The sequence below is a fragment of the Pseudochaenichthys georgianus genome, chromosome 19 (genome assembly GCF_902827115.2).
Source record: "Pseudochaenichthys georgianus chromosome 19, fPseGeo1.2, whole genome shotgun sequence".
In the NCBI taxonomy this organism is placed as follows: domain Eukaryota; kingdom Metazoa; phylum Chordata; class Actinopteri; order Perciformes; family Channichthyidae; genus Pseudochaenichthys; species Pseudochaenichthys georgianus.
In genome coordinates, this window is record NC_047521.1 from 8,192,075 (window position 1) to 8,205,923 (window position 13,849).

Sequence of the window (13,849 nt, forward strand, 5' to 3'; positions counted from 1 at the left end):
ATTACATCTTTCTTGCTTTAATTATTTTTGTTCTCTGCATACATTATTCTTGTAAAAGTATGTCTGCGTATTATCACAATACGGATAGTTTGGTCCCATTCAAACTGTACAACTGTCATTGTTACTGCGAGCAATGATACATATCTTTGGAAAGAGCTGATACAAAAACATATACACTTTAGCTTTAATATGAGACAGCTACTCTGGCAATATCCCCATCAAAAGTCGCACAAAATGTTTCTTTGGATATCATAAAAAACTATAAAATAAACTGTTCAACATAGGGCAGATAAACCTGCTATAAAAATGATTATTTTTGGCACATAGTTACCTCTAGTCCATCCATTGTCTTTTGGAAAACGTTCCCTTACATTAGGCAAAAGCGGTTTATGTTACAAAAACTTCCTGAGTAAAAAACACGGAGCTCGGTGTTCTGAACATCTGAACGTCTAAACATTCAAACAAACTGACGCCGCTACATCTGAGGCGAGTTCAGGAGGTTCTTTCTGATGAAAGGCGACTTTGGCCAAGAATGCAGAGAGGCATTGTTACATTGAGAGAATTAAAACAAACACACGTGTGTGTGTGTGTGTGTGTGTGTGTGTGTGTGTGTGTGTGTGCGTGCGTGCACGCGCGAGTGTGTGTGTGTGTCAAAAATGTCATCTGTGGAAGCCGTGGTACTGTAAAAAGCACGACCAGTTATTTTAGCCGGCCCGGCTAAAGTAACTGGATGGCCTACCTGCCTGTCAGCCTTCCATCGGGGCACAAACTTTTTCTCGTGCCCTCATTGGTCATGTGCGCGTTCGTGTGTGTTGGCTCTGTGAGGAAGTGGCAGATTTTCTCCGGTTGTGTATTTTCAAATTCTGGCGATCTCGAGCTGGTTTCTCAAACTTACCTACCCCACCTTTAAGCAAAGCAGGATAAAAGTATTTGGTCACTGCTGTGTGCAAGAGCATCCATAATCAGGTCCTCCATACAGTATGTGTCGCCCTTTGACCTCCAGGGATCCTGAAGCTTGTTCACACTGTGGTTACAGCATCGATAAACTCTCCGGCTGATGGTGGTTGGAGCCGGTGCTCACCTCTGTCTTGTGTCCAGATGTGGAGAAGCCGTTTACCCCCCCTCCTCCTCCGGACAGCACCATCAGTGTGTCTCCCGACATGTCCCCGAACTCAAAGGCAAAAGTCCCGTAGAAGAGCATGATGAGCATGCAGTAGATCCACTCAAAGATGGCGGAGGCATGTTGCAGGGCGAAGCTCTCCTGGCAAAAAAAAACTCCACCTGGAGAGTCAAGGGTTAAGGAGAACAATGGCTGAACAGCAGGAGGGAGACCATCTGTACATCTCTCTCTCACAGGAATATAAACATCCTCACACGGAATGTATGGATGTGTTCATTTAAGGCATCTATTTTATACATAAAACATATATTACACTGAGGGTTGACAGTTTGATTTAGGGAAGGGGTGTAAGTGTTGTTTTCTCCAGCAGGGGGCCAAGTCACACAATTTACCTATCCACCATATACTGAAGTACAATTTTGAGGTGAGTATTAACGCTTTGTTACTTTATATTTCTACGTCAATATGTTTTGCAGGAAATGTTGTACTTTTTCATTCTTTTTTTGTATTTCTTTGTATTTCTTTTATTGACATTTATTGAAATTTCCTATTTTAACATTAGATTTTAATCAGAATTCGTTTTTCTCTCTACTTTTTCCATGCTTCCTTTGTCTTATTTTAATTTCACTTTCAATTTCCTTAATGCTTTAGTTGAGTGGTTGACTTTAGTTTTTTTTAAAGATGTCTTCACTAGTGCATTTATTGAAGTGCCAGTATTGAAAGCGGGCAAATAGTCCCAGGACGGATTCGAACATTCTTCTCCGCATGGTGATTTAACCCCAGTAGATTTTGTGTTCTTTTATTAAATGTCCTGTATTCTGTGTCCTGCTATCTGTATCTAGAGACATTTTGAAGAAACAACAGGGGGGAAATTATCTCTGAAACTTGTCTTTCGATAATCTTGTCTTCTTTTTGTTAGGGGATAGTTTAACTGATGTCACACCTCAAAGCTCACCAAGCAAGAGAAGAAAAATACCTAATCTACATTTAACAATACCTAAAAAGACAAAGTTAGTGGACACACAGAATGAGCTTCATGTTGGCAGGATACTGAGCACCAGAGCGACGAGGGCCAGCAGGGCCATCCCCACCCGCAGGTGACCTATCCGATACTCCTCCTGGGTCTTAGCCAGTCTGTAGGTCAGAGCCGACTGCAGACACACAAACAGCATGCTGGAGGGGAAGGTCACTCCAGCGCCAACGTAATGGAGGACTTTGGCAAAATCCACCTGAGAGATAGACACAAAGAAACAGTTAAATTCCTCCACAGATACGTATTAACCTCCAGGGAACTAATTAGAAGTCTTAATATGGGGAAGAATTATGAGATTTTGTGTTATAATTTAGGTCTTATCATTCAACTTTACTTCATATTCTTAAGGGAAATGGGAGAAAAAACTCAACATACAAACATTACCCGGCCTTTCATCAGTCAGCATCATTATACATATTTATTTTGATTTCTGTCACTTACTTTTGTTTTCTCTCGTCAGCTGAGCTACACCATTGGTAATTTCTAACTTTTTTGACATTCTATCTATAGTTTTTTTAAGTAATTGCATTGCCATGTAATTATGTTCAGACATTCATGATCCCCATGATGAATCTAAATGAGCGTATTAATCCACTGGTTTCCTCTAGCGCCATGTGTTTGAAATGTTTGTTTTTTGTGAAATATCACTACAAATTTAAAATGTTTCAATTCCATTCTTAAGTCATTAACACAAATGCATAGTGCCCAGAGGCTGAATCTTAATCTCCTGTAAATGGCACCAAAAAAAAGTATAGTTCTTTGCTTCACATCCAATCACAGTGATGGCAGGACATTGATGATCGGACGTTGATATCTCTTCAGTAGCTGAATGACTTTTGAATCATTCAGCTACTGTATTTAAAACAACAATTTCCGTTTGTTCTTTTGCAATCTGAACTGACAAGATATCCATTAGGCAAGGCAAGGCAAGGCAAGGCAAGGCAAGGCAAGGCAAGGCAAGGCAAGGCAAGGCAAGGCAAGGCAAGGCAAGGCAAGGCAAGGCAAGGCAAGGCAAGGCAAGTTTATTTATATAGCACCTTTCAACACAAGGCAATTCAAGGTGCTTTACAAAAATGAAAGACATTCAGACAAAGGCATTTAAAAACAGTAAAAGATAAAAGAAACATTAAAAGAAAAAATACATGAATAAAAAGTTGCAGTGCATTAAGATATGGATAGTTCACACAGAAGTTCCACTTTACTGATGAACACAACGGCTCAGTTTCAATTAAAAATTAAAAGCAGCGACAAAAAGATAAGTCTTCAGCCTAGATTTCAAAGTAGTAAGAGTTGTAGTGGACCTGCAGGTTTCTGGGAGTTTGTTCCAGATATTTGGAGCATAATAACTGAACGCTGCTTCTCCGTGTTTAGTTCTGACTCTGTGGACAGAAAGCTGACCAGTCCCTGAAGACCTGAGAGATCTGGATGGTTCATAATTTAGAAGAAGATCAGAAATGTATTTTGGGCCTAAACCATTCAAAGCTTTATAAACCAGCAGCAGTATTTTGAAATATATTCTTTGACACACAGGAAGCCAGTGTAAAGACTTCAGAACAGGAGTGATGTGATCCACTTTCTTAGTGTCAGTGAGGACTCGAGCAGCGGCGTTCTGAATCAGCTGCAGCTTCCCAATAGATTTTTTAGTGAGACCTGCAAAGACACCATTGCAGTAGTCCAGTCTACTGAAGATAAAAGCATGGACAAGTTTTTCCAAATCCTGCTGTGACATTAGTCTTTTAATCCTAGATATGTTCTTTAGGTGATAGTAGGCTGATTTAGTAACTGTTTTAATGTGACTGTTGAAACTCAGGTCAGAGTCCATGACTACACCTAGATTTCTGGCTTTATCTGTTGTTTTGAACATTGCAGACAGAAGCTCAGCGCTAACTTTTATACATTCTGCCTTGGCTCCAAAAACCATTACCTCAGTTTTGTCTTTGTTTAATTGGAGAAAGTTCTGACACATCCAGTCATTGATTTGTTCAATGCACTTACTCAGTGTTTGAATGGGAGCATAGTCTCCTGGTGAAATGGTTATGTAAATGTGTGTGTCATCCGCATAGCTATGGTAACTTATTTTGTTGTTTTTCATTATCCGAACCAGTGATAGCATGTAGATGTTAAAGAGAAGAGGCCCCAAGATGGAGCCTTGAGGAAACCCACATGTCATATTTGTCAACTCAGATTTGTATTTACCTATAGAAACAAAGTTGTTTCTGTCCTTTAAGTAGGATTCAAGTGGATGCCATTGAAGACCTTTACAAGAGCAGTCTCAGTGCTGTGGTTTGGACGAAATCCTGACTGGAACACATCCAAACAGTTATTTAAATGAAAGAAATTACTCAACTGTTGAAAGACTACTTTTTCAATGATTTTACCTAGAAATGGCAGGTTTGATATGGGCCTGTAATTATTCATTACTGAAGCGTCTAGATTATGCTTTTTTAAGAGCGGTTTAATGACTGCAGTTTTCAGGGCCTGTGGAAAAAAACACCTGAGTGAAGAGATTTGTTTACTATATGAAGTAGATCTGAGGCCATGCAAGGAAAAACATTTTAAAAAACCCTGTTGGAATAATATCAAGGCAGCAAGAGGAGGATTTCAGAAGTTGTATAATGTCCTCTAGGTTTTTATCATTAATCTGATGGAATTGTGTCATGGTGTTTGAATTGATATTAGTTGGACACAAAGACAACACATTTGCTGTTCCTGATGCAGAGGCACTGACTGCTTGTCTAATTTTCTGAATTTTGTCAGTGAAGAAGGAGGCAAAATCATTGCACGGCCCTAGTGGATAGAAATTCAGAGGCTACTGACACTGGGGGGTTAGTTAGTCTGTCGACGGTAGCGAACAAGGCACTTGCGTACTTTCTGTTTTTGGCAATGATGTCAGAGAAGAAAGACTGTCGGGCAAATTTAAATTCCAAATTATAAAGGCCAAGTCTCTCTTTATAGATTTCAAAGTGCACCTGGAGATTTGTTTTTCGCCACCTGCGCTCAGCTTTTCGACAATCTCTTTTCTGCTCTCACGGTCATGGCCTTTCTCCATGGAGATATTTTCTTCCCAGTCACTTCCTTTATCTTAGTTGGAGCAATGGCATCTATAACATTTTTAATTGTTTAATTAAAATGATCTACTAGCTCATTTACTGAGATGTTAGCAGGGGCAAGTGTGGAATACAAATTCTGAGTAAACATTTCCCTAGTATTTTCAGTTAAATATCGCTTTGTGGTTACCTCTTTTTGAACATTTTTGTGAACAGAAATAGAGCTCTCAAAGAAAACACAGGAATGGTCAGAGAGTGCAACATCAGTCACCACAACCTTAGAGATATTCAGACCCTTTGAGATAATTAAGTCCAGAGTGTGCCCCTTATTGTGCGTGGGCTCCGTCACATGCTGAGTCAGTCCATAGTTATCAAGAAAAATTAATTAGCAATCTTTTACAATGGGAACATAGGGATGACAACATTAGCTTTGAGCTGAAAGTACCACTGTACTCTTGGTCTTGTTCTCTTTTTGATATAAAGTAATGTATTTCTTCTTTATTCGACATAAACGCCTTACGTGCGTTGTATTATAATACATATCTGTTATGAGCTTATCTCTTTGACAAAACATTTGTGTTACTTATTTAAAAAAATTACACTTGTTTTCTAACCTTACAAATCTGTAAAAGGTTAACCCTCAACCTTAAAATGTAAACATGATCTGAACAGTTTTTCTTGTGGCTTTCTCATGGGAAAATACAAAAACAAATGACAAAAACACACACAAAGGGTCACTGTGACCCAAGAACGACACTCTGGGTAATCAATGCTACAATTGTGAAGTCAACTTGGAAAATCCTCACAGGAGATCAAGGGGTTAAAAAGTCGGGCTGATTGACAGAGTGGCAGCTGTCTGAAATCATTCCCTAATTGCTAATCAGCGTCGCTGCACCTTTAAAAGCAACGCACCTCAAAGAAGGGCAGTAATCAAAGCTGGAAAGGGACAAACTAAAGAGCGTGCGTCCAGCAGCAACGAACCAGCAGAAGAAACGTCAAAGAAGCAGCACTGGTGCAGCCATAACAAGCTGGAGAAGCGGCCGGTGAGAGACGAACTGTGTGTTTAGTTAAAAGTCATACAACTTGCCGTTCGTGGCGCACGTTAGAACGTGCATGCGTTCTAGTTCAGTGTCATTTGTTTGTTTGATGTCAAGCTAAAGCAACATGATTGTTGATTTAAAAACGAATGTGATTTGTTTATTGAGAGATGTAGATTGATAAAAACGGTTTGCATACTGCTAAAAATTCAGTCTATATTTGCATTTTTAATGAGACTGCATAAGTTAAAAACTGTTTAAAAACATAATTCATAAAAATACACTAAGAAAGTAAAAACAATATTTCACAAGTGTTAAAAAGTATATGTAAAGCATGTATTTTTGCATTTATTATTTGATGTGCATTGTATCTACAGTAATTATTTTTAATTTTAGGTTTTTTACCTTACTACATAAGCTGTGCTTTACTGCAACAACAAAAACGAAAGTAAAGAAGAACTCAAAAGAAACAAAGTTGTGGTCATTGTACGAGTGAAACCCAGTTAAAACCTCCTATGGACTGGACTGTACCATCCCTTTCAAGCGGGGAAACTGCAAATATACCCAAGGGCTTGACAACAATATCATGTGACAAAGAAAGTCACAGAGCAAGACGGGTCCATTTTCTCCATCAGATAAGGAACAACTGTAATGATAGCCATTTACAAAGCCAACAGGATTATCTTCCTTGTCATCATGACACAAATAGACAATTAGAGTTAATTTGAGCTGATAAGAAACTTGTGACTTTGATGTTCTCATCCAGCATCACAGAGACGGAGTAATCTCTACTCCTGTCAGCCTTTTTTAAATAATTTTTGAGTGCACACATTTCTTTTTATATGCAGCAGCTGGTAGGATGATGACACGGAATGAACTGCAGGTTTAGTGGAAGATAGAGGTGGATTGTGGGAGGAATCCCAGCTGTTGAAGCTGTGTAATTACAGGGAAGAGCAGGAACATGTACCTTCTGCTAGTTACACATGCTGCTTCCAGGAACACTCAAAGCAGGCGTAGGATTGGTTCAGAATAAAAAATGTAATTGTGTGGATGATGTATGCCATTTCCTATTACATATCTGTTTACAAATTCATAGAAAATAAGTTGTAATATGATGTATTATTTACATCCTACTATAAAATTGAGAGGTATAGTCTAATAAAAATAATATATAACAATCGCTGCGTCATTAAAGGGTCCCCATGTTCAGGTTTATATCTGTATTTAGTGCCTCTACTGTGTCATGTCTCCATGCTATAATGTTCAAGAAGCTCTTTATTTTTCTCATACATTCACCCTCTGCCTGAAACCAGAGCCCAGTCTGCTCTGATTGGATGGATGGCCCACCCTTTAGCCTTATCAGGTACAATGTGACGGAGCGCTATAGCCAATAGAAGTGTCTTGTAGTGATGCCATCATGTAATGGAAGTAAACAAAGAAGTCCAATGGAGGTGGTCTTTACAGACCATTTACATTCACAAAAACCTATTCAACACACAGGAAAGACAAAACCCCCAAAAGCATTATGTGGTCCCTTTAATATAAGATGCATTAAAATGCCAAAACCATAATATCTGTTGTAAGAGACCTTATACTTTTCACAAAAATGGGCACTGTCCATTGTGAAGGGCAAAACTAGGCCTCTGGTAGTTTTTAAATACATTGGGTCTTGGCTGGACTTAAGATGGAATTCTAGGTCGATGAATAATAGATGAATTCTGACTCATTTTAAAAACATATTTGCACTTGGAGAGCCCAGACCTCAACCAATCGTTTATTGAAAATGTGTGCGTTTGAACTAGTTTCTGCTGTTTTTCTGCCTAATATGACAACAAATCTTCCACCAAAATTTCCAATGAATATTTTTTCCAATTATTTCTAAACCACATGAATGCATTACAAACGCTCGGTCTCTTAACGAACTGGATGTATCCCCCCTTGATTTGTATCCGCTCTAAAATGAAATGGGTTCAAAAACACGGCCTCCTTGGGGTAGGTAATAATAAACTACAGAGGATGATCCAGAATGTATATGACTTCAACATCAACACTTTGTGTGTGTGTGGCATACAGTAAATACCTGAGGTTACCTACTGTAACCCCAGCTTCTATGAGTAAATGGCACAGCCCTCTAACGGCCCCTACACACGGCAGCGTGCGTTGCCGCTTGGCGGTGGGCGTGTCTTGAGCTTGGGGAATCAACGCGAGCAGCCCGACCAACAACCAACCACATGAATGTCCCGCCCCGGACATACAAAGCAAAGCATTCATGCTACATCCATGCTGGCTAAATATACTGTCTATGCTTGCTAGCTGTCCATTCAAACGAAGTACACTGGATATAAACTCCCCAAACAAGCGAAAACCTACCAGTTTCACCCACTGTCTCTGCCACCTCCCCCCATGCCTGGCTCCTCCGGTTTGTATCCCTGTATGTAAAGAGGGACTGGTCATAGAGGACCGGGTGATTCCCTACCGCCACGATAATTTTCTCCTCCATTTTTTGACATATGGGAAATAACTGCGGTCTGGCTCTCCCAACATACACCCGGTTTGATTGGCTACTGCTTGTACTGTCAGATTTACATACGAGGGATTTGATTGGCTGACGCCTCCGTCGAGGCGGCAAAAGTAGAACATTGCTCTACTTTTGCAGCGAGCACCTCGAGAGAAGCTACGCTTTGCTCCCGCAATGCAGTTCGGCGAATCGTGACGTCACCCCATTCAAAGTGAATGGGCAGAAGCGTTGAAGCGGCAACGCACGCCGCCGTGTGTAGGAGCCGTAACGGCCCGTCCACACAGCGGCGTGCGCTGACGCTTGCCGGCGGGCGTGTCTGAAACTCGACCAACAACCAATCACATGAATCTCCCGCCCCTGACACACAAGCAGCGGTTTGATTGGCTAGAGCTTGTACTGGCATATGATTCGATTGGCTGACGCCTCTACCGAGGCGTCAAAAGTTGAACATTGCTCAACTTTTGCAGCGAGCCACGCCAGCTACGCTCCACGTCACTTCCCACGATGCATTTCGGCTAAAAGTGACATCACCCCATTCAAAGTGAATGGGGAAGCGTCAACGCACGCCGCTGTGTGGACGGGCTGTAAGGCTATCACTATTGGGTGCGCCCCCGCGCAGCACTGAAAACGTGTAGTCCACGCCCACCCGCAAGGTGGGCCCCACCCTCGGGCCTCCTTCTGGTATAAATAGGAAGGAGGCCCGGCAATCTGCTCCCATACAAAATAACTTTTCTTCAGCTATTCGTGGGGCACAGCACTTAGAGGGCTACGCCATTTACTCATAGAAGCTGGGGTTACAGTTGGGTAACTTCAGTTCTATTTCGTATATGGCTTCGCCCTCTAAGGCTATCGCTATTGTGTTAAGGGCGAAGCATGATGTAGTATGCGCCCCACTGGGTCCGCCCGGCACTAGAAGCACAGACACACCTGCTCAATAACACCCCCTGCCTGTTGTGCCATGCGTAATGGCGCATCACTGTCCCTGGAACATAGCAAAACATGCCTATCTTCCCGACGGGGTGAAGGCTGGGAACAATACATACCGGCCGCTGTGAGAAAGAGACGAAGGTCCCACCTTGTCCAGGGATCATAGAGGGGGAACAGCAGCTCTCTGCGTGTCAGTGTTAATTTCGTTGACTAAAACTATGACGACATATGTTCGTCAACGACCTTTTTTTCCATGACGAAAACGAGACGATGACGAGACGGCACCGACGGCAGTAAACAATAACTAACGAAATCATCATGCAATATCGTTGACGAAAAGTGACTAGACGAAAATGTAGTTTAAGTTTACTAAATAAAAACTATGCCAAAATCTCTCTTTACTTTCGTTGACGAAAAATGAGGAGACGAAATATTATCAAAGATAACGTTACATCTCTGATAGTCAGTTTTTCTCCCAGCAGTTCCATTTCTGGTGCTGCGCTGGGCAGCAGCTGTGTCTGTGGTGCGCACGGCGGTAGATTTGAATTACACCGGGCAGCGGCAAAATATGAACTGTCAGGAAGACTCGGGTCTAACTAACCTTATTTAACAGAAATTAAAATGGCAACAACAGGGCTTGGGAGCACTCGCACTCGCGTTAACCGAATTACCGCCCCGTCAGCACGAGTGAGTGATAAATTGTGCACTCGACGGATAATAATGGATTATGACGGAAATGTTACGATCCTGTCCGTCAAAAAAAAATTTGGGCCCATTTTCGCTACAATGAGGCGGAGAAAAAAAGCGAATGCATTGTTTTATCAGAAGGGAAGCAATGTGGCCAAAACACAGCAGGTAAAAACACCACAAACCTGACCAGATACACTCTGCAAAGCTGCATTCTAATCAACCGGTGTTTTTCATCAAATAAGGACAAGATATAATCTTATTGTGAAATACGTTTGACTAAAATGACAAATTATTAGTTTTGGCTAGACTACTTAGACTGAAATGTTCTATATAATCTGATGACTAAAAAACACTCAACAGTTTTCATTGACAAAAAGTAGACTAAAATAATTAATTTTCTTTGACTAAAATAAGACTCAAATGCTCAGACTTTTAGTCGACTAAAACTTGACTAACATTTTTATTGTTTTAGTTGACTAAAACTTGACTAAATAAAAACAGGATGAAGGTGACTAAATATAACAAACTAAAAAGGAAATTTAACACAGGACTAAGACTAAATTAAAAAATAGCTGACGAAATTAACACTAGTGTCAGACAGGTAGGAGAGCGCCCAGCTGGATCCCTGACATCACTCACTCTGACCAGGCACTCCGTACAAAGTGTGTCAGAGGAAAAAGGAACATCCCTCCTATAAGAGGGAAAAAGGGCCGCTCTCCGCGTGCCGAGAGGCAGGAGAGAGGCGCACAGCTGGCTCCGACAGGACACCCAGTACAGGGTGTGTCAGAGAGGAAAGGGAGACATCCCTCAAATAAAAATGAATAAATGAACAGGGGGAAGACCAAGATGCAGCAGTGCAAATATCTTCCACTGACATTCCTCCGTGCAAAGCCGTGGAGGAGGACATTCCTCTGGTGGAGTGCGCATTGATGTTCTCCCGGGGCTCCACCCCAGAGGAGACATACGCCTGCGACACAGCTTCACACAGCCAGTGTGACAGCCGTTGTGCAGACAGAGGCTGCCCGATCGAGCGCTCGCTATAGTGCACAACAGGCGCTGAGAACGGCGCCAGGCCGCCGTGCGCGCCACATAGCAAGACAACGCGCGCACAGGACAGAGGAGATGAGACGTGGCTTCTTCCTCCGACCTGTAAGGAGGGGGGAATAAGCCAGCCAAGGTGATCACTCTTGACCTAAAAGAGTTGTGATGACCTTTGGCATGAAGCCGGGTTAGGGCGTAAAACAGCTGAACTGCCATCTCCTTGGATCCGGAGACATGACAGAGCCACAGAGAGAGCATACAAATCACTCACCCTTTTCTCTGATTGTAGTAACTCACAGGAGGCTTCTGGTGAGCCTAGTGGAGTTTATTGGTTTCTGGTAGCGCCGAACTGTGACTCCGGTTCATCACATACTTAGCATAACAACATAGCGCCCAGTTCCTCTTCTATGCTTATTGAACGGCAACAACGTCAATGTCACAGTGCCACCTAGTGGACTGGTGAACTAACATGCAATGATATGACCTTACAACACTGATAGAGCCAAAAGCAGTACTACTTTGGCTGATAACAGGTTAAGGGGAACCTGATCAGGTTCAAATGGGGCTTTGCTTTAGTGCGCGTAACACCAAAGCCAATTCCCACTGAGGCGCCAGTGTGCGTGACACAGGTCTGAGTCTCCATACTCCTTGCATACAACGGCTGCTGCGCTCTGCGAGCCCCTCTGTTAATTTCAGAAGCTGCGCAGATCGTACTCCTCCCTGGCGATTGAGGTAGGCTGCTTCCATAGCCGTGGCCTGTTGTCTGTGCAAATCAACACGTTTGATTGTACAGCAACGGGGCGACTCCCCCGTTCTTTTCCGAGATTTAGAAAAAATAGCGGTGGTAAAAACCGCGCAAGACACTGTTCCTGGGATGACAGGATTGTTGCGTGTATCCCATGGAACTGTTGGGGGGGGAGAGGCTTCTGTGATGTGCCGTAATGGTCGTCATGGTGACGAGCCACGCCATCGCCGCCCGTGAGGCAAAAGGGCTGCGAGGGAGTTTCCACACGCTGCATTTCACTCCGTCTCTCATCATGAGGCGCATACATGCCCAGAGGATGAGAGGTGTGTGTATGCTGTCCACACGAGGCGTTATAACGGTGCTCGTGGATTTATTATGACCGTGTGTAGGAGGCATATCTGGGACAGAGGAATGCCGCGAGCTCTGCAGTTTATAAACCAATAGGTTAAAAACAGCAGGCTTCTGCAGCGAATGAACCACCTCTGGAGTGTCCCCCTGTTGGAAGAGACCCCGGGGGATCATCACGTGACCAGCTGACACCAACGCCGAGCATCTGCGTCACGGAGAGGGCTGTGTGGGTTGTGACATGCCGGAGGAGAGCCGTCAGTTCCTCCACTCGCTGCCGCGAGAGCCGCGCTCTCATGCTGGCTGAGTTTAATTCCACTCCCAGATAAACGTTTGTCTGAGAGGGAAGAGGACAGCTCTTCTTCCAATTTATTATGAAACCCAGGCTTTGACAGATGCGATACGAGATGTATCCGTCTGTAAAGCGACTTCCTCCCTGGAGCGAGCCAGCAAATAGCAGGTCGTCCAGAGGAAACCACCCTCTCATCCCTCCTCTGTGTAGCGGCTCCAGCCTTCTCTACACAAAAATGCGAGGAGCCAGAAAATATCCGAACAGCAGACGATTGTCTGGTCTGATATTCCCTGAAATGAGGAAACGCAGGAATTTCCTGTGTTTCGGGATGATGGGTACGTGGAAGTGTGCATCCTTCAGGTGGAAGTATGCATCCTTCAGGTGGAAGTGAACCAGCCGTCCTGGTGAACACATTCCAGCACCTGTTTGATCGTCAGCATGTGGAATACTGACAGATCGAGGATGTCTCATTGCCCCAGTCTTTTTCGGGATTAGAAAAATAACGGGAGTGAAAATCCCTGATTTTCCTCCCTTTGAGGAACCCTGGAAATATCCTGTTTCAACAGGAGTTCCAGCAGCTCGGATTGGAGCGCAAGACATAGCTTCTGGGAGGACAGGAGTGTTTCCTGTATCCCATTGAACTGGGGGGGGGGGGTAGAGAGAGAGGCGAACTGTAGGACGTATCCTCTGCTGATCAGCCTGCTCATCCATCTGTCCATCAGACCCACGCGCTGCCACTCTGAGAAAAACTCTGAGAGCGGGCGCACGTGCTCGAGATGTGTTTTTTTTTGGTCGTCATGGTGACGAGCCACGCCAGAGCCGGTGAGGCAACCCAAGGTGTGCTTGGACCGAAAGGGTTGCGCGGGGGGCCTCCACACACTGCGTCTCACTCCGACTCATCATGAGGCGCGTACACGCTCAGGGGATGGATGGATGGGGGTGGATCAGTGCAGTGCTGCCCACATGAGGCGTTATAACGGCGCTCATGGGTTTATTAAGGCCGTGTGTACGAGGCGTATCAGGGACAGAGGAATGCCGCGAGCTCTCCAGGTTA

At 43.5% G+C, this 13,849-nt stretch overlaps 1 protein-coding gene across 1 annotated transcript in view; it reads right to left on the reverse strand.

Annotated features, from left to right (window-relative positions):
• Nucleotide 1: 1 nt before the first annotated feature.
• The window catches only part of LOC117464349 (transmembrane protein 150A-like), a 36,258-nt gene continuing 22,410 nt past the window's right edge, over nucleotides 2-13,849 (reverse strand). Inside the window, exons 7-8 of the mRNA XM_034106727.2 lie at nucleotides 2,172-2,349; nucleotides 2-1,281 (exon numbers count right to left, since the gene is read on the reverse strand). Coding sequence (XP_033962618.1) covers nucleotides 1,031-1,281; nucleotides 2,172-2,349 — 429 coding nt within the window. The 3' untranslated portion in view covers nucleotides 2-1,030. The remainder of the gene's footprint in view (nucleotides 1,282-2,171; nucleotides 2,350-13,849) is intronic.